Raw genomic sequence first — 21778 nt, forward strand, 5'->3', positions numbered from 1 at the left:
TGGTTGAGCAAATTCCACCTACTCACACATTTTTACAATAGAAATACAGCAAAACATGCATTCAATCATGCCAGAGAGAAAACTACAGACACACTTGTTTATAGTAAACATTCGGTGGTTATTTTTCTATAATTTAGAAGCAGTTTAAGGAGTTTAACTCCATGTTGCACGAGTGTTAGAATTGAATTAGAATTGGGAGGGATGAAACCCTCTTTAATGGTCACACATGCAGAGCACACAGCACACACAGTGAAATTTGGCCTCTGCTTTTAACCCATCCTAGTACCAGGAGTCTAGTACTAGGAGCAGTGGGCAGCTATTGTACAGCGCCCGGGGAAGTAGTTACATTAATATTAATCTAATAAAATAAATTAGATTAGATATTGATATGTATAGTTATTGATCCCAATTTGGGAATTTATTTTGTCACAGCAGCATGTAGATACAAATATATCAAAACAGTAGAAAATAAACAAAACAGAAAATATATAGATATATATAGTGAATGATACTTATACATTTTATCTATTGAATACACAATATAAATATACAGAATTAATAATGATATATTGACATTTATGTAGTGAAATTACTATTTTAAACCTTTTTTATATGTATTTTTCGTTGTTTGGATTACTTTTTCTCAGTAGCTTTAGTTGATCAAACTACACATCTCTCGCTTGGGTAACTTGTCTGTAGTTCATCTTCTTCCAGTGTGAAGTAAATGGTACTGTGGAAAACAATAAGAAAGAAACAAATAACAAATAAAAGACGTGACTTAATTAATTATAAAAAGAAAAGGGAGTCACATTTAATCTACTTTTCATTCTTGAACAATTACTTTTTAACACTGCCTCTTTAAATCGTCTATCGATTGCTCGTGCCTAGCCTGCAGGGTGAAAGTTGAAAGTTCGTCTACATCTGAAAACAGGAGACACGTGCGAGTTGAAAAGTCGTAAGTCTGATAAACTCAGTCACCACAAATGCATTTAACTATCCTTAAACAATGTTTAATTAAAGCTCGTTGATTGTTTGCGCGCTTGTTGACGAGAAGCAGCTCCAGTAGCTTACTTTGACTTTAGCAGGAAGAGGCTAACGTCAGATGTCTTAGCTATAACCACGCATGTCGGTGTTAAAACTTGTTTTCATTATGCTATCTGATGAAATGACACATATTTGCCTTTGCGTTTAACTCTCAACGATATATTGTTGAAAATGTGTGTCTGTGTATGCTTACCTGGCTGAAGTTGTATTTGCCATCAGTTTAAGGTGTTTTTTTATTTTATGTTTAAAACACCGGTTTCCATGGTCTTATTATAATAGATTTCATACACTCTTCTCTTGTCTCTTACCCAAGTTGTGTATCACTGCTAGAGAGTGGTGGAGGAAGTACTTCGATCTTTTACTTAAATAAAAGTAATTAAAAACGCTGCAATGTTTACTTAAAGAAAAGTACAAACGTATTAACACCCACATATGCTTCTTAATAAATACCAAATAAATACATTAAATGCGGAACTTATACAGAAAGGCCCATTTCAGATTTAGGTTTATTATGTTATTGAATTGTAATGATTGATGCATATATTTCACTTAGTTATGCATATTGCAGGTCTCCCTTGAAAAATAGATGTATGATCTCAGTGGGACCAATCTGGATAAATAAAGGTTTGAAATGAAATGAAATTGTAAAGGTAGTAGGGCTCATATATTAACTATTTACTTTATATCCTGGGTAGCATGTGAATTTCCCCAAAGAATAAGACTTCTAAAACTCCTCTTCTCCCTCTCCTCTCTTCAGACCTGTGCAGCAGTAGCACCATCTGCAGAGATGGCGGCCATCTACTCAGGTATCCATCTGAAACTGAAGAGTCCTCATACTCTCTGGGAGGACAAGTTAAAGCTGGCACGTTTTGCCTGGATCTCCACTCAGTGCCTGCTCCCCAACAAGGAACAGGTAACCACTGTTAAGTTATATTACAGGTGTTTGTGTCTTCACAGAATGACAATGATTGCTGTTGTTTTTTAGATGTTCTGTGTTTACTGTGAGAAGTGCCTACTGTAGTTTATTATCTGAGACAAAACCCATAATGTACAGTATAATCAATAAAGACCGGTACCAATTGTCTACACTTAAATAGCAGCAAATCGTTTTGTTAATTATGTTATTTACATTATCTGCAGATTATATGTGTCCTACGGTACACCTTTATTCCAATAAAGCCTTTTTTGAAATGTATTAATTTTAGCAGTGCTGTAGTCTCTTTTTCTTTTGGATTGCTTTTGGAGGTACTTTTAAGACTTTGGCATGAATCTTATGGCGCATTTCCACTACAGCGCAGAGCTCGCTTTAAGCGTGCCGAGCCGTGCGGGGCCCGTTTTTGGTTGCGTTTCCACTTAGCGTAGTACCAGCTAGCGGGTACTATTTCACAGTTTTTCTGGCCCCATAAAATCGAGGTTCTTTCCGGGCCAACAACCAGGCTGAGTCGGGCTGAGTATGCTAAACTAGAGAGAGAATCGCTGGCAAGGGGGCTACAACTACAACAAGATGAACATATTTGACCGTGATTTAATTGTAATACACGTTTCAAAATGATGCCGAAGTAACAACATACTGATACCGGTTAGTAAAAACCATGAATTAATGCTTTGACAAGTCTGCAGACAGACGGCAGGCGAAAAACCTTTTAAAATGCGTGTTTTCTGAATGGAGATCGGCTAAGCTAACGCAGTATCTCCTCCGACTGTCCACACTCACAACAACGGCCTAGACAGACATAAATAAACCAGCGACTGTACTCGCCATGACACAGACAGTCTGTGGTTTGTACTTGTTTAACTTTTGTCTAGTTTCTGAACAGATATGAGGAGCTGTGAGCTTGAGTGCTAACAGCTAACAGCTGATGTTGTTTTTCTGGGGTTCTCATTGAAGATGACGTCACGGCTCCGCCTACACTGCGTTACTATAGATACTACCCCAGTTCCTAAACTGTAATGGAAATGCGCCATAAAGTGAGCCAGTCCTAACAAGGCCTAACAAGGCCTAACTAGGCCTAGCCATACCGAGCGAGGCCGTGTAGTGGAAATGCGCCATTAGTGCATGGTTTTCGACCAAATGTACCCTTAAGGTATTGTACAGTGCTATATTTTCTATTTCCATTCATTAATTGGACACGTTTATGATAAATAATCTCTGTGTCATTTCAGATATACATGAGTAATACATATTGTCTGTTTTAAATGATTTGAAAGCATCATATACATGTCCACCATGTGCTCTGTCTCGACCCCCTTCACATATAGGTGCTGTTGGATTGGTGCACCCACGCTCTAACGGGCCGGTACAATCAGAAGGTGGAGTTTTCTGAGGATGTTCTTGAAGGACTGTGGTGTTACCTTGACGATCTTATTCACAGCAAGAAGCTCCACTCTCTTCTGAAGCAGGGCAAGACCGTCAGCCTGAGGCTCAACATGGCACAGGTGTGCTGCAGATACTTTCATAAGAACACCAGCACACATGTACACCCTTTTTGCCTCACCTTCAAAAAATTACTCTGATGTGAAACTCGTACATACGATTAGATGCTTTGGCTGCAGAGCATTCCTACTCTACAAACATGGTGTGTTGAGATTGAAACATGAGGATGTTACTGACAACCCTTTTTTCTTTTTATCTCTAGCTGCTGCTTGACCGTCTCCAGGAATATGCACGTGTTGGCTCTAAGTCTCCGGTGTGTGTGTCCACCATCCTCAGTGTGTGTCAGGGCCTCCTCTCTTCCCCTGTGCTCTCGTCTGTCTTCACCACAAAGTATGAACTCATAGTTGATCTCCTGGCTAAGCTCTGCTCTCTGGCCTGCTGTGAGCTTCAACAGCCATTGCTCACACAGCCCTTAGTGACAGAATCTGTCAAATGTGGGGATGAAGTGATGACTGAGAGTCATCAAATCGATTTGGACCATTCCCAAATTGATCCGATAACTGAAAATCCTCCTGGTGAGCCTGAGTTAGACGCTAATAAACCCCCTGCCAAGCCAAAGGAAAATGTCCGCTCAGCTAATTTGTTTGATGTCTTGCTTCAAGTGCTGTCATGTTATTTGTCTGTCCAGCGACAACAAGCCAATCCCAACAGAGTCTCTACCATGGTAACCAACCAGCTGATCCAACCTTTAGTATTACTCCGACACCTGCTGACCTCTGGGGAATTTGCTGCTGCTCACACACACCTGCGCCTCCGTCAGCAGCTGTCCAGAGACGTCCGCATCAAGATTGACTCCATTCTCCAGTTAGCTCTGTTCCCCTCTGAGCACCTGGCCGCCTACAAGGACGAGCTCCTTCCATCTAAAGAAGAGTCTGGGAAACGCGGTCCTGGAGGCGCAAAAGGCGGTCCTGGAGGCGCAAAAGGTGGTCCTGGAGGCGCAAAAGGCCCCTTAAAGCCAGTCAGTGCAATACTCTCCAAACTGAGTGCTCCAGGATACTGTGAGCCGGCCCTCCACTACACTGTGAAGTCCAACACAATGTCTCTGCTGTTTAAGTTCTTTGTGGAAAGCTACGGAAAAGGGAGAGGAGAAAGTGAGGAAACACACAGGATGCTGTGTTTTTATTTCCTCACCAGATTGGTCCCAACCTTGGATATGCATCTCGATGAAAACTCCCCTGCCAAAGCAGACCAGCCAGTTCCTGTTACCCCGGGGCAGAAGTCTCCCCCATCCTCCCCCTGTCCCCCAGAGAGCTGGAGCCTGTGTCTGCTGGCGGTGGAGTCCCTGCTGAACCAGACTCTGTCAGCTGATATTTACAATGTAGCAGCAGACCGGATCAGACATGCAGAGGTCCAACTCAAGTTTTACAGAGCTCTGGGACAAATGCTCTTCAACCACGCCCAGCCAAGGTAAACCAAAACTCCTTGATGTATTCAGTTAAAGGTGGAGTCTGTGGCCGTTTCTCAATGTCGAGTATACCTTCGGTGCCACTCGATGACGTAGTATACTTGAAATAGTGGCTCTGCAGCAGGTTTACTCGACATTGAGAAACGGGGTGTGATTCTGGAGAAAGACTGTAGATATTTGAACAACAGTTTGCTCTCCTTTTGGCCTGCAAGCAAATCAAGGCACACTCCTGTATTAGCAGGACCCTTTAAAAAAACAGCAATTTAACTGCACCATCATTTATATTTAAAAAAACCTCATTTATAGACGACAAACATTAAGCCAAGCTTTATTCAAAAAGTCAAAAAAAACCTTTGAAGTGTAACCTTTTTCTTTGTTAAATTGTTGTTATCTTTTCCTTTTATCCTTCAGCATCCCGGCATGGTACCGCTGTTTAAAAGCGCTGTTGAGTCTCAACCATCTGATTATTGAACCAGACCTGGACCAGCTGTTATCTTCAGCCTGGGTTGACTCTGAATGCATGGAAGCACGAGTGCAACGGGCCAGACAGGTTTTTACATTTAATCCTAAATGATCTCTGTATTTCAGAAAAGAAAACTCAACTTGCGAATGCAGGATTACAAATGTGTGAGAGATTAGTTTTGACTGAGACCAAATGTTTGTTTCCCAACAGCTCCTGGTGTGCAGTCTCCTCCAGACTTACACTAAGCTCCGTCAGCTGCCTCGCTTCTTCTCCGAGCTCTTGACTGTGATCTGTCAGCCAGCATCAGACAACCTCCGACCTCCTCTGCTCTCTGAGGGCGCCTCCGCCTCGCTCAGGGCTTGTCTGCTGGACACTCCTTCTTCCCAGGGGCTAGAGATCTGCTCATTAGTGTTGGAGAGCATCAGGACATACATACTACCTGACATGGTGCAGGAGGAAAGAGAGGCAGAGAAGATGGAGATTGATGGTGAAGTAGATGACAATGGAGCAAACAAAGATCAGAGTAGAAAAGATGCATCTCAGAAGCTGTTCTCCCTCAGTCAGCTGCTACATGTCGTTTTGTTTAGTCTGAAGACTCTAGACAATGCCTCTCCTCTTCCCACAGTCAGGCAGAGTAAGGCTTTGATTGTGGAGATGCAACAGGTTGTCAAGGAGCTACTGAATCTGTTGTCAACAGAAGAAAAAGCTGTAAAAACAAGTTCAGTTCAAAGTACCCCACGGAAACGCAAAAATAATTTGGAGCAGATGTCGGAGTATAACATGGGAGCACTGTGGGAACAGAAGACCCTTGATGCCACTCTGCTTCTCCGATACACCTTGGTGGAGGTCGACACGCTGTTTGATATCCACTGCAGCAAATACACAGCGCTGACAGCCGCTGCAAGCGAGACTGAAGACCGTGCTCCAGTCCTAACACAGATAGGAAGTCTCCTCTCTAGTGAGATTGTTCCGTCTCATCTGCAGCCGTCCTGCAGCCCCTTGAGCCGTCTGCTGCTCAAACTCCTCACTTTGCAACAGATGAAAAAAGTTCTCTTAGATACCCCCTTACTCTCTGAACCCAACACAGCAGCTCTTCTAAACAGCGCGGCACAGTTTATTTTAGCTAAATCAGAGTTAGAGTTGAGTCTGGATGGAGAGCAGGTATGGGACGGGCAGATAGCGAGTGTGACCTCCAGCTCTTACCTCGCAGCTCACTGGTATCTTATCACATCCAACTTGCCTCTGATTGCTCCTTACCTGACCGGAGAAGATGTGGGTTGTGTGGCTGATATGCTTGTTGGTTCACTCCTCAGCAGACAAACCAACGGAGGAAAAGGCTGTCCCCCCGGCTCTCTCAGCGTGTCTCTTGTATCATCACAACTTGTCCAAAGCCCCGTTCTTGCCGAGTTGCCTTCCCTGTTCTCTGCTACAGTTTGTTCCCTTTCAGACAGGATTGTTAGTGTTCTCAAGGCAGCTCATATACCCAAGGTTTGTCCTACACTGTTGAAGATTCAGGAGAAAGGAACTGGAGCTTGTGAGAGACTGCCTCTGTCCACACTTGTGAATAAAGAGACTATAGTTGAGGATATATTGGCATCCTCAAAGGCTGGAGAGGTGTCTGTGTTGCTGACTGACACACAAAGCAAGGAGCTGGTAGACTTACTCCAAATCTTAACCAATCTAAACCCAGATGGGATGAACTCTGAGGATATCTCCTCTGTTTTCCTCCTGCTCTTCTTCATGCTCACCTCCACCTCCAGTCAGAAAGCCGTGGAGCCTCCTGAATCTGGAGATGAAGCTCTCTTCCTGGTGAAGCTGCTCAGGATTCTCACCTGTTTCCTGGAGGGTAGAAACTTCCCAAGTGTTTTGAAGCTCATCCACGGTGGGACTCTGCTGCAGGCTTCTGTTTCCTCTCTCCTCTGGCGCAGCAACAATGGAGCATTCGGAGTCACAAGCAGCTCTGATTGGTTGGATTTAATCAAAGAAGCACAGGGCTTCATCAGGGCCTTAGTCCAGTTGATTATAATCAGAAACAGCAGTGTTCGACTCAACCTAGACCAGTTTGCCTCATATCTTACCAGTGAGGAGATGTCAAACATGAAAATAGTTGCCCCCAGTTCAACAGCTGTGTCAGGTAAACCAGGAGCGTCCATTTTGTCTGTTCATCTCCTGCTGGCATCGCTGACCTCCTTCTCCCAGGCAATGACCTCTAACTTGGGGAAGAGTAAAAAAATGGATCAAACTCTTACTCAGATGCTCACAAGAACGACCGCTTCATTAGGACCGGCTGTTGAGTCCATCCTAAAACCCCAAACTGTCAGCGAGTCACCCATCCAACCGGCCAGCGTCCTCGGCCAGGCCTTTGTCGTAGAAGTCGTGACGGTCATGCTGCACTGCGAGCTGTCCTCACTGTCAGTGGAGGACGAGAACAAGCAGAAACAAATGAGACACATGGCTCTCTATCAGGGCTGCTGCCAGCAGATCCTCAAAGAAATCAGTTGTGCCCACAGGCCGTTGGACTTCCTTGTTTCTTCTCTCCATTTCCTGTCCACTTTCTACAAAGCAGTGGAGAAGACCAGAGGAGAGAGGGGGGAGGAGAAGGAAGGAGAGGAGAAGAAGGAAGGGAAGGAGTTGGACGAGCTGTACATGCAGATACTGCAGAATGTGCACAGACTGCTGACAGGTACGTGAAGCAAACAATATCCTTCACATGTGCAATCAGCCAGTGTTTGTCTTTCATTAAGCTCCTCTGCATATTGTACATATTGACACAAGTTTACAACTGATCTAATTGAGATAATTCTATGTATCATGTCTTAAAAAAGCAGCAATTTAACAGCGCCATAAATTACATTTATATAACCTCATGTTCCAGATGTCCATTTTGATACATGTGTAGTTTCTTTAAAGGAGACATAATATAAAAAAAAGCAGTAAAAGGAAAGTCATTGTTATAAAAAGCAATATGTCTAAAAATGTGGCATCATTAATCAACATGCTTAATTATATAGACCAGTGGTTCCCAACCTTTTTCAACTCAGGGCCCACTTAAGAATCAAAAAACTTTTTGTGGCCCATATTCAACCATAAACAATACGGAGGCTAAATAAAGTTCTCGGAGTACTTTTGATTTTAATTAGAAAAGGAGCTGGTTGCTAAGGAGGATCAAGAAAGAAAAAGGAAAAGAGGTTCAAATAAAAAAAAATCTTAATAATGAAATGTTTCCACACAAATCATAATGTTTTGCAAATTATTTGGCGGCCCACTTGCAATGCCTTTGCGGACCACTAGGGGGGCCGCGGCACACAGGTTGGGAACCGCTGATATAGACGATAAACATTAGAAACACTTATATTGCCGTTTGTGCAACATGACTGCTCACTTCACTCATTGGTAAATGAACTCTGACAGTGTCAATCAAAACTTTCAATATCCTGATTGTGACACATTTTCACTTCTGATATTCAGCTTCTTGGCTCTCTGCGAGTGATGTGTGTGAGCTGGAGCCGGCTGTGCAGGAGCTGCTGCGCCACCTGCTGGAGAAAAGCACCACAGGTCGGTTTAACCTGCTGCTGCTGCTGATCAGAGAGGGGCTGGACACAGGCAAACTGAGGGCAGGAAACTACAGGGTGAGGGTCAACCCTGATCACTTTCATACATTTAGATATCCCTTTAACGAATAGAGTCTATTTATTTATTTTTCTGTGCAGTTTTTACAATGTGTCATATGAACATCTCTCTTACTTGATGGGAGGGAGATTCTGCTTTGTTTTTCCCCCACAATGAATCATATAGGCTGTCACATTGAATGAAAATCAAATGAACAAATCAAATCAAATCAAGTTTTATTTATAAAAACAGATTTCTCCCTCTCTGTATCTGTTCTCCAGGAGGTGCTATCTGCAGTGATCATCATTAAGCTGCTTTCCTGCTGTCCGTTACCTGAGCCCTGCTCTAAAGCGCTGTGGCTCATTGCACCACAGATTATATCTGCCATGGTGGTGAGAAAAACACACACACACACACACACACACACACACACACACACACACACACACACACCCAGACAAAAGTCCCATGCTGCTAACACATCAAATAATTTGTCTCAGTGGGCCTGTTTGTTACTCATAGAAAGAAAACACAGATTTGTGGATTTTGTTGTTAGTATCAGGAGTTGTTTGGGTTAATCCATTTATTTTTTAATTGGCATTACGCTCGTCGTATCAGCAGGGGAGAGACCAAGTAATTGCTTTGCAAGTCACACAAGTAATTTTCAAATCAAGTACTAAACTTTGATTTGCAATTATAACAACAGAGTAAAAGTATAATTAAATGATCAATGCATATTAAAATGTGTTTTTGTTTGTTAAAGAAAAAGTGTGTTAAAAATGCGACTAAACCTAGTTCTATAAAAAGTTATGCTGCACTTTCTAAGCATTTAATTAGGTTTCTTAAAAACATACGTTCTAATCTTTTGGCTTAGTGGACTGGATCAAGTATTTGTAAAGTCAAAGGGCTCAGGTCCAAGTTAAGTCATATGTCATTAGTTTTAATGTCCAAGTTTAAATGTATGTTTTTGGCCATTCGGTTGAATCTAAAGTCATTAAATGTCTGAACTAAATGTCAGACCTTGTACTGAATAATTAACATTTTGTTAAATGTCGTTGAAAATGACCTTCAGGAGTGGTGAACAGTATTTCAGGATGAAAAGACAATTGTACTTGAGGATTGCAGTTTTCTGAAAGCCTGACATGAGGCCTTAACATTATGTTAACGGTATATAAGTACATGTTTGTGAATCAGAGAAAATGGATTGAATTGATATCATAGTGCACTTGCTGGATAGAGGTATGCATTTCTAACATTCGTAGAGGAAAATCTTAAAGAAGGAACTCTGTGTAACATGCCCAGATACAGAAACACAAGCAGGGCACAGTGACACTGAGAGCATTTTGCAGTATGTTTTCCTTCGACCTTACATCAGTAATCATTGTAGAGACTGGAAGCACATGTGACAGACGTCTTGAGTGACTCAGCAGCCAAAATGACAATCACAGTCTGCTGGTTTCCGTCGGAGAAGCCTGTTCACTGTAATTTCCTCTAAGGCTGTTTTAGGTCAATGTGGTTTCCATCAGAGCTGCTGGGAGGAGCAGACAACACAGCAATCTGCTTAAAACATACTGTACACACAGTTACACACAAGGGCTGTCCCGAATAAAATAATAATATCTTTAATAGCAGTAGAATAGATATAAAAAGTCCTATTTTTTTTGGGGAGCAACACACAGATCTTGAACAGCATGTCTTGTGTGAAAATGCAATTGGGCAAAAAAGGGTAACATCCAAAATACGTTTTATGGTAACATAATAGGCATTTTTCACGGAGGACATGTTGACTTGTCACAGCAGAAACGGCACAGATGGAGATAATCAAATAAATTATGGCTGAATTTGAGCTGCTTCGGTTTAAGATCCCTAAAATGAACAGAGCCATTGTTTGTTATTAGTAACACCTGTGCTCTTCCTGCTATGATGAAGCAAGATTTCCTGCTGTCGAAAAGGCCTGCTGCTGTTGCCAGGATCTTGATTTTCATATTGAATTTTCTAACAAATACTTTTAGAGAGCTGTAAAAGGTTATTTAAAACTTGTCCCTGAAATGTCAAATGTATGTGCCTTTTTTAATTTGCAACTAGGGATGGGTTGATATCCTCAATATATATAACTTCAATAACTGGATGGTGAATTTCCACTAATATGCACTCAAGACATGACAATTCTTTCTAGCTTACTATCATGGCAGATATGTCAAGAGACCCTGATTTAAAATAATACTGAAAGTATCATGATTCACACTGTGTTGCTGTTTTTAATATGCCAGTTTAATCATCCCTTACCGTATTTTGAGGACTATATCAATTATATCATGAACTGCAATTTTATTGAACAGGTTAATCTTCACATAAAAGTATTCATGACCTGCTTGCATATTCTTCCTCTAACTCTTCTTCTGTGTGCTTATCCCTGTTGTCACAGTTTTTGGTAAAATCGTCCACGCAGGACATCTCTCTGACCGTTCCTTTCACGGTTCCCACGGTGACGTCCATGACATCACTGCTGCGTCAGGGCGAGGGGCTCCTCACCAACCCTCATCATGTCCTCCTCATTCTCGGGGCGCTGCAGTCGGTGCCCCTCGACCACCTGACCCCGCCCGTCTACCACTCTGTGTTTCTGGCCATTCATGAGGCGCTGTTTGCCATCATCCAGCGTCATCCACAGGTAAGAAGAGGGTGAATGGAAGGAGGAAGCTAACTTGAAGATGATTTAAAGAAACGTCTTGTGTATGAAAACACTGTCAAAGGTTTATAGGCGTAGATTTAATAAGGGATTACATTGGAATCTAGGGTTTAACTTTGCCTCTGCAACAAGATGTGATAATGTTAAAAATGCAGTTATTAATGCATGTGGTGTAACCTTACACACAGCCACCAACAAGTGCAGCAGAAATGTGTGAGTGAGACAAAAACATAAAATAGGCCAATAAGTGTATTAGATTTTCCCAGAAGATTTGAATTATGGTTCATATAAACTGAATCGCTGGTTCATTACGGACACTTTGCTAAAACTAATGCAGCGTAAAACAATCGATACTGTGATAAATCCTACCTGCTAGAAGGTTATATTGTTGAGTGTTTCTTGAAACTGTTTTACAAAAGTGTTGATTTAACTTGATGGTTTTTCTAGGTGGTCCTAGTATTATATCCAACCCATTTCCATTTGTATCATTGAAGGTTGGCTCTTTCCTCTGTGATTTTGTCTCAATCAATCAAAGAACATGCAGGATAAGACTTTCCTCTGCTCTTTGTGATGTTAAAAATGAAACATTTATCAGGCACTTACCCTATTGTGGCCTTTATAGAAACCAAACCTAACCTTTATGTAATAAGGTCATTACAGCTCAAGGCTGCTGGTTTGAATACCTTATTTAAAGAACATGCGGTATGTGTTTTAAACTCTGCAACCCAGGATGCCCCAGAGGAATGTGTCTTTTTAAAGAAAGGATATTGCAGCTACCAGAGTCATGCTGCAGCCGCACCAAACCACAAACATCCAAATTCTCAGCTTTTACTGGAACTGCTTGCACCCTAAGAATAAAAAAATACATTTCCCCAAGAGAGGGACATTTTTACTACAAATATAAAACATTCAAATTGTAGTCCACATTCCAGCCCACAGACAACCGTTTGCATTTTTGTTGTGGTGGTGTTAATGTGATAATTTCATTGTTGTACACTTCCCGAAATGTTGACTATTTTATTTGTTGAAAAAAAGTGACAAGGTACAACTGAAATGGTGCAGCTGCTTTGAATCAAACAAGGAAAGAACCAGCTAACTGATATCAGATGTTTGTTATGGTAAAATACAGCGGGGAAGGAGGGGTAGGAGGGAGGTAAAGGGGGGGGGGAAATAAAACTGAGAGGAGAGTGGAGGCAAGAACAAAAGAACAGGGTAGAAATGAAATAAGAGCTGAGAGAAGAGGCAGAGAACAAAGGACTTGAGATTTGAATGCGATGCACGAGGGAAGTTTCAGGAAAAAGTATAAAAGAAGGGAGCGAGCTGGAGAAAAGAGGTGTAATGGGGGAGGAGAGGGGGAGGGGGAGGTAGGGGAGCTGGCATGCAGTGGTGGTTGGCATGGAGCAGGTATAAGTTGATGGAAACCATTACTAAGCCCCAATTAGAGCTGCTGACATCATCTGCTGCTCGTTTATATTCTCTCTCTTCATCCCTCCTCGGTCCACTTCAGGCCGTGAAAAGGGAACAAAGAGAGAGGTGTGGACGGAAAATGCAAACGTAGCTTTAATGGAAATCCATTTTACTTCTGTCATTTTTGGAGTGTAGCTTTATAGCTGCTCTGTTACGACTTAATTAGTGAAAACGATGTGATGGACAGATATTGCAGGACAGTTCTGTCAAAATAAAATAAAAGGTTTCTCTGGTTAACTTCTAACATCCTAATTTCCCCCTTTTTAATCTTCCCATAAATCTTCTTAGAATGTACACAATAAAGAAAGATTTTATCAAACTCTGGCAATATCACTTGTGTCTGATCTATTCTTCAATTCTTCTTTTTTGGGGAGCTTTTTCTAATACATTAAGTGAAAAAATGTTCTTCATTGTTTGTGGATAATTGTCTACATAGTTCTGTGTTATCTGGCCTACATATTTGGTGTTCATGTTGAACAATCAAACTCCACTAGAATTTTTTAAATGTGTAAAGCACTCGGGAGCTACAGTATTTAAAATATGGAGGATGGACAGTTGGTCTTGGATTCAAGTAAAAGTCTGTGTCATAAACTGTTAAGTCAGTTGGATAAACCTCAAGAATATATGTACCATCCCACCGCATCATTGAAAATAGAGGTTTTCCAACATAAACAATGGTTAGATTATTTGGGGGGAGGGAGTAGAGGGATACGTCATGAAGCACAGGTCCTGAAACTGAACCAAGATTATATGGCATGCACTGTAACCATTCAGCAACCAAAGTGCTTCGGTGGTTTGCTTGTCCTCCACTCTTTGTGGCTGTGGAAAAACCAACATAGCAGATCTAAACAACACCTTGAGTGTCCATGCCTATAATATAGGTTAAGTCTACACAATTCTGCTACAAAACAAATGACGTTTTATGACTGTGAACGTCTCGTGTGTCCAGGTGATGCTGAATGCCGCTCCGTCCTTCTTGAATGTCTTCTATCGTCTGGTGGCATCCATCATGCAGGAGGGACGGCAGCGAGGGGACAGTGACACAGGTAACGTACAACCACTCTAACCAAAGGACCTGTTATATTACCATACATAATGTGGAGGTAAATACTGGCTTTGGGAAAAAGCACTCCACTTTTCTGTGCAAATAACTGTTTAATTTACCTACTTTGAAAAGCATAGGAGTTGAGTTTTCTCTTAGAGAGAGTAATAAGAGAAGTTTATAACAGTCCTGAAACCCTGATGTTCCACACATGCAAAAAAGATTGTTAAAGACGACATCATCTGCAAAATGTTCATATTTGTATTTTGTGCCTCTATTGTGACATGTTTGCACGCTTTAATGTAATATAAGTAAACAAAAGAGTCCAATGGATGTGTTCCGGGCAGGGGGGAGGGGGGGGTGTGTGGGAGAGAAACTCCCTCTGTAGGGAATTTGGGGATTTTAGCCTTTTCAGACCATTTACATGCATTAAAACCTATGTTACACACTACAGGAAAGGGAAACCCCCAAAAGCATTATAGGGCCACTTTAATACATTATAAGCAAGACAGAAATATATCTTTCCAGCGTTCTCCTGTTACTGGATCTGGTATTTGTCATGCCCAAACACACACACTTGGCAGTTTTTGATTTTCCCTCAACATCAGTAGCCCTCCAGAAAAGACAAATGTTGATACACTTTTCTAAATCCATTGTAGACTGCAGACATCTGTTGCATACATCTCTACCTCCTCAACACATGAATGATTGTGTACCAGCCAATCAGTCTGCTCTTTTACCAAGTTAGAGAGGTTTTCTGTTTGTTTTATTCTGTGCTGCTCTACCACATCGCTTAAATTCAATGTTTAAGAAATACAAACATTTAATCCTTAATGTGTTTTTAAACAGTTGTATAGCAACATTGTTTATAAGGGTAGGATCAATTTAAGCTCAAAAGGTACAGTAGAAGTGTGCCAATTTTCTCACTTCTCTCAGCAATAAATCCAAACTATATTGATAGATGATATCTCAATAGGATTTTTTTTATCACATGTAAACTCTTTTATAATTTAACATTGATCTTTGTTGTTTTTCTTAATTTCCAGACGGTGACGTGTATCTCCAGTGCTCCAGATTAATAGAGAGGATGTACTCTCACATTGCTGCTACAGCCGAGAGCTTCACCACACTGTCGGCCTTCATGGTGGCTCAGTACGTCACAGACCTGCAGAAGGTACACACTCACACACACACACACACACACACACACACACACACACACACACACTCACACTCAGAAGTCATAGTATCATACAGAGTCAACACGATTCCTCATCCAAACCCAGCTGTCATCCCCACTGATTTTCCACAGCTGTGGGTTACAAACACACACAAATACACAAAAACACACACACACACCGACACACACACAGTCACCAGGATCTTATCTGATCCTTTGATCCAGCAGTTTGTCTGGTGGTGTGTGTTGAGCTGGCCAGATTCAGTTGAGCATGGCTGTCGCTCAGATTCAGAGATGGGAAGTATTTTCATTGGCCTGAATGTGAATGTGCTCAAATCTGTGTGAATGTGCTGGAAAAAAGCTTAAAGCTGGACGGAGCAGTGAGTAACGTCTAGCCTGTGAACGCGGCTCCTCTCTGTCAACACACTGTATTTAACATGACGCCAATCTGACTCAGCAGTTTCCACATGGAGAGAAGGAAAATAAAATACCCATCCAGACATACAGACATACAGACATACAGACAGACATACAGACATACATACAGACAGACAGACAGACAGACAGACAGACAGACAGAGTGATGAAGGGGTGTTTGGGATCCTTTGAGCTCTGGGTGACTCATCAAATAATCAAAATATTGGATTTCTAATGGGGCTTTTCAAAGAGATGGACCTCTTTGTAAATCATAGGTAATTTAGCCGTCTCTGTCAGAATAGCTTCTAATGGCTTTTAGCCTCAGCTGAACTTTCTGAGTGGCAGCCAGGTGTTATTAGGCCTGAGTGCAGTGCAGTTAGAACAACTTTTTTAATGTGGTAATATAGGGGTGTACTATTGGCGCTACATTGGTTCAATATGGGCCTAATAACGATCTTGTATGGGTGCAATAACAGGTGTCATAATGGTTTAATAGGGGTGTATTAATGTGTAATATGGGTGTAATCATATATTTTTATGAGATTGCCCATTTTACGGTTAAGAAATCCTATTAAAAGAGTACTCTACTAGTTTGGAATTGTACTCCTATTATATTGTTGGACTCATACGGGATCAGAGTCAATGCACAAGAAACAGAAACAGAGATATCTTGCTTTTTGTATATGTTATGCTGTCTTCATCATTGCTGTTAGGACTTCTTAACCTAAACACAACTTTGTCTAGCAGCGTTATGTTCTATTGAGTTTTCCCAGAATCCAGATCCAAGTATTCGGACAGCCAGCGAAGCACTAATTGTAATTTTGGCAGACAACTACAGCTCCTCATGACATTTGATCGGTTCTCCTCTTCATAATGGGAGCCTGTAATCAGGTGAGCGAGGTCTTATCTAATCATTTAACAGTCCGCAGCACAGAGCTGCTGTCATCTTATAATGAGTGGTGTCAGAGGACTGAGGACTGAGGTCCAGCCAACTGTACAAGCCATCAGGTCATCGTGTGCAACACCTGCGGGGGAGGGGGCGGGGGCTACGGCTACACCTGCGGGGGGGCTACACCTGTGGGGGTATAAAGTAACAGCGGGATGAATTTCTCCTGGCTTATTCTGCAGGGATCACTGAGCACAAAGTGTGTGTGTGTGTGTGTGTGTGTGTGTGTGTGTGTGTGTGTGTGTGTGTGTGTGTGTGTGTGTGTGTGTGTGTGTGTGTGTGTGTGTGTGTGTGTGTGTGTGTGTGTGTGTGGTGTGTGTGTGTGTGTGTGTGTGTGTGTGTGTGTGTGTGTGTGTGTGTGGTGTGTGTGTGTGTGTGTGTGTGTGTGTGTGTGTGTGTGTGTGTGTGTGGTGTGTGGTGTGTGTGTGTGTGTGTGGTGTGTGTGTTGTGTGTGTGGTGTGTGTGTGTGTGGTGTGTGTGTGGTGTGTGTGTTGTGTGTGTGTGTGTGTGTGTTTGTGGTGTGTGTGTGTGTGTGTGTGTGTGTGTGTGTGTGTGTGTGTGTGTGTTGTGGTGCTGTGTGTGTGTGTGTGTGTGTGTGTTGTGTGTTGTGTGTGTGTGTGGGTGTGTGTGTGTGTGTGTGTGGTGTGTGTGTGTGTGTGTGTGTGTGTGTTGTAGAAAGAGAAGTGTGTCTATTAAGATTTTCAGATCCTCATGTTTAGAAATGATGCGGTCCACTTTTACGGTCAGGCTGCAACATATGCTTGAGTTGGCAATGGTGACGTTCAGAAAAATAAAATATCGATGTCGGTATGTTGATCATTCTATGATACAGAGCATAATATTGTATTTATAATTTAGTGCCTCTTAAATCTTTTACGATGTTCAATAGACAGTTCTCCGAAAAATCATATTAATAATATATCGATACCCTGATATGACTCTAGATACATATCTTTGAGGCAGTGTTCAGATAAAATGATGTAATCTTGTAACTTATAACATTGTTATCGCTGTATTTGCCTTTACCCACTCATTATATTCCATCGTAATTATATATTAAATATTTAATTGTATTTGTTATAATCAAGAAATAATTGTATATTTAGTCAAAGCACCATACCCTACAACAGGGGTACTCAAACTTTTTTATTAAAGGTCCAGTTGCGAACTTTATACAAGGTCACTGGTCCGGATCAATGCCAGTAAAGTCCCCCCCCCCCCCCCCCCCCCCCACCCCCGAGCCGAGAAACTAAACTGAAATTAAGAAGCAGTTTCTTGGCGCTCTATGCATGGAGTTTCCCGACATGTCGTTGCAGTAAATTAAAGGGTGTTTCATGTTGTCGTTGCTGTGGACCTTCTTAATCTACCTTCTTTGGGGGCCCCCTTCTGGTCCAAGCACTTGCCTGCCTTGCCTGTCGGTAAACGGCGCCCCTGTATACACACACACATTCAATACATACATACAGTATGTCAAGGTAAACTTGCAGTTAACTTGCGGTCTGCTATGCGTGTCACGCTCGCGCACACAAGTAAATATAACAACGCGTCAGACACAAGACGCACGTACATGATGATGTAGGGCTGTGCGATTATGGCAAAAATCATAATCACGATTATTTGGGTCAATAATTGATATCACGATTATTAAATACGATTATTCATTGACTTTGAAAAAATCCATTTATTGAACTTTAAAACAAATACAAATAATAATTTGAACAGTATCTTTTTAACTGTTGATTACCCTGAACGTATAATTCAACTGAAAAACCAATACAAAAATAAATAAAATGATACATTTAAATAAATACTATCAAAATAATAAATACCAATAAACAAGATCAACAAATATTTTGGAGCACACTTCCACAAGCTACTAAACATATATAAATATGATAAATGCAAATAAATGTGATCAAATATGTTGCAGTGCACTGTCACAACCTAGCAAAGCAAAATAATTGTTTTTTTCGATTATGTTGTTTTCGTAATTGTGGCAGGCCAAAATTGTAATTGCGATTAAAATACGATTAATTGCACAGCCCTATGATGATGTACATTAATTTATCAGAATCAGAATTTTTTTTTTATAATGGGACACAGGGTTCGGTCCGGATTGATTTGCAGTTCGGTCCGGATCCGGACCTTGGTCCGGAGTTTGAGAAGCCCTGCCCTACAACATCTCAAAATTGAGTACAATCAATATTAAGGTCAAAAATATCATCAGCAATCCTAGTTGAGACTAACTGTTGCAACAGAAGAGTAACTGATTACTATGGAGTTAATACACATCTACAGAAGGCTGACAAAAATTAAAATAATCTTATGATATTTTATACCTCCTTAAAATCAGCCGTCCTTCTGAAGCCCCTGTGGGCTTTGAATCCAGATTGATAGACCATCTCCTTATATCTAGCACAGCTCCATTTGGCTCTTTAAATATTTGATGTGTCTTTTCCAAACAGGAGTAATTAATTGATCATCCTTCCCCTCCCTTTGGAGTCCTGCTCTTTACATTTGCATTAACATTAACCAGGATAGATGATGTTTTCTGTCATTTGATGTCACTCAATGTGAGTCTCATGGTTATGAAGCTGGATGTGAGACTGGGATGAATGTTCAACTATTGTGACACATAATGTGTGACCAGCAGGTGTGCCTCAGGCTGTATGAAGCCGCACAGTATTATGTTGCCAGTCAACTAACAAAGAGAAAGACGTGATCTTTATTTTAAGTGCATGCGGAACATTTGGAAGCAGAAAATTGCAGTATGTGACACAGAAAGGATAATCGCTGCCTGATGTAACTAAGCCTATGGATGGTGAAACAAAGATAGGATTTATGAAATAGATAAGAACATTGTTTTGACCTCAGATTCATATATTTTCTCCTTCCCTCTTATCTTCCTCTCCAGGTTACTCTGCGTCCAGACGTAAAGCTGCATCTAACGGAGGGGATCTATCGGATACTGGACCTGTGTATGGAGCGGGATATCAAGTTTCTGACGGCCGGGCTGCAGATGGGAGTCAGAGAGGTTTTCAACGAGCTGTACGGCAGCTACACGCACTACCACAAAGCTCAGAGGCAAGGGGAGGAGAAGTACACTGTGTGATCTGTACCATGCATTCCCAACCACAGATCAGATTTCAATTGAATTGAATTGAATAAATAATGGAAAAGCTATTTTTATTTGTAATTTATGCTTGAGAATGGAAACAGCTTGTGGATACCATGCGATGTATTCAGAGTGTAAACATAGTAGTCAATAAGAAAGTAGATTTGTTTTTTCTTTAGAAATTAGACTCAATTCTGCATATAAACACAATACAATAAACAGATACAGAGGAAAGCAGCCAGCAACTCGCCTGCAAAAAATGAGTTTACCAGGTTAGTTGTGAAGAAATCAGAACAATTATAAATTCATTGTATTCTTTTTCGCTTGTCCAATGGAATTACTGCTAAGAGGACCTAGACTCTGATGGAGTCAATACAAATAATGGATTAAATGCCGTGTTTGGATTCAAATTGAAAGATGGTTTTTAGTGACAAATGATTACACATTCATTGAATTAATGAAGAGAACGTATACATTTGTGTTTGAATTATTCCTGTTTCTGTTCTGTTTTTTTACTGAAACTTAATTACTTAATAGATACTTTTGAAAACAATGCTGTCTGTGTATTTGCTTCATTTTTTAAGAGATACATACATTTAGCCGGGCTGTAACGCTTTGGATTTAATCTGAACATTTTATTTGAAAAACAATGAACACAAACCTTAATAAGTAAGAAAAAGGTTTATAAACGCTGTGAGAATGGGTCTGCGGAGAGCATTTCTCCGCGATCCCAACTCGTCTATTACCAACCAGGGAGCTCTTTGCAAGTCAATGGGACTCCCTGTTAGTTGAACATTTACGCTAAAGGTCCTGGTGTGTGAGGAGCTCCATTTTGGTTCCCGGAAGAAACAAATGGAAAAAGAGAAATGTCCAACGAGGCATTCTGGGGCAGCATAGACAGGTCTTTTCTGTGTTAGAGTTTTACTCGCTACAGGGTGTACTTTGAGGGTTTGTGACTCTGCAGACCGTTTACATGCATACAAAGCTACATAACACACAAGGGGACGGGTAATAACCGGAAAAGCATGACATGGGCCCTTTAAACATTAATGCAAAGCTGTCAAAATACCCTGGATCAGAATCCTAACAGATTGACATTACTTCTGTTCTTAATAAAGATGAGGGGCTTTGATGTACTGACGGTACTAAAGATAAGATAAAGAAGTCTGCATATTTATCTTGACAGTCACTCAGATGTTGCTATCGGATAAATATCATTTGGTATAAAAATGAATAAAATGTACTCTTAGCCACTGTGACTGCACTTTAGGGTTTGTGGAAATTGAAAAATGTTAATTTGACAGAATAGCAGTGTCAAATCAAGAAAATGGAAAACAGTTTTTAAAACCTTGTTTCTTCAAAGAGCCTTTTTGCCTCAGTAAAAGCTTCAAATGAGGCTCTAACTGTTCAGACAGGAAATGGCTTAAATGCACCTTCCCAGCTCTCAGAAGTGTTTGACGTTTTTGTTTTGTTCTGACTCGTCTCTCCTCGTTTGTTCCTTTAAAAAGACCTTTGAAGACTGAACGGGTCTTTACTTGACCTCTCACTCTCCTTTACCTGTTTCTCCAGAAAATGGGAGCTTGTGTTTTAGGTCGTGCAAAACCAAGAAACATACTAATGTAAGATCATTTAAATTAAAATAACTTTAATAATACAAAGTAAAATATGGTCTAATCACGTTTTACAATATAATCAGATGTGTAAGAAATTCATTTTTCTAAGTTTTGAATATGTTAATATGGACATAAATAATCAAATCCTATTATATTGTTTAAATTAAACTGCTATACATAATGGCAAAAAAGGTTGAAGACAAGATACAATGAAAACCATGTGCGACATCAAAGCACTTTGAGCGTCATTTAATTGTAATTCACAAAAAACGATAAATCAAATACTGTGTGAATGTGTGTGAGCTCTGCTAATGTAATAAATCAACAGGGGAAGTTTCATGATATTTATGTTAATAT

At 40.9% G+C, this 21778-nt stretch overlaps 1 protein-coding gene across 1 annotated transcript; it reads left to right on the top strand.

Annotated features, from left to right (window-relative positions):
• Nucleotides 1-858: 858 nt before the first annotated feature.
• On the top strand, nt 859-20361 carry urb2 (URB2 ribosome biogenesis homolog). The gene is made up of 12 exons (XM_034116001.1): nt 859-955; nt 1802-1957; nt 3304-3480; nt 3681-4885; nt 5295-5433; nt 5557-8029; nt 8815-8975; nt 9237-9347; nt 11381-11623; nt 14058-14154; nt 15197-15324; nt 19608-20361. The coding sequence occupies exons 2-12, from the start codon at nt 1832-1834 to the stop codon at nt 19803-19805; spliced, it is 5058 nt and encodes a 1685-aa protein (XP_033971892.1). The 5' UTR covers nt 859-955; nt 1802-1831; the 3' UTR covers nt 19806-20361.
• Nucleotides 20362-21778: the final 1417 nt, after the last annotated feature.

Source organism: Trematomus bernacchii, unplaced genomic scaffold (genome assembly GCF_902827165.1).
Source record: "Trematomus bernacchii unplaced genomic scaffold, fTreBer1.1, whole genome shotgun sequence".
In the NCBI taxonomy this organism is placed as follows: domain Eukaryota; kingdom Metazoa; phylum Chordata; class Actinopteri; order Perciformes; family Nototheniidae; genus Trematomus; species Trematomus bernacchii.

Coding starts and splice junctions, on each gene's coding strand:
- urb2 (XM_034116001.1), top strand. CDS start 1,832: ATGGCGGCCATCTACTCAGGTATCCATCTGAAACTGAAGAGTCCTCAT. Junction 8,976..9,236: donor TGAGGGCAGGAAACTACAGG/GTGAGGGTCAAC, acceptor TCTGTTCTCCAG/GAGGTGCTATCTGCAGTGAT. Junction 15,325..19,607: donor ACGTCACAGACCTGCAGAAG/GTACACACTCAC, acceptor CTTCCTCTCCAG/GTTACTCTGCGTCCAGACGT.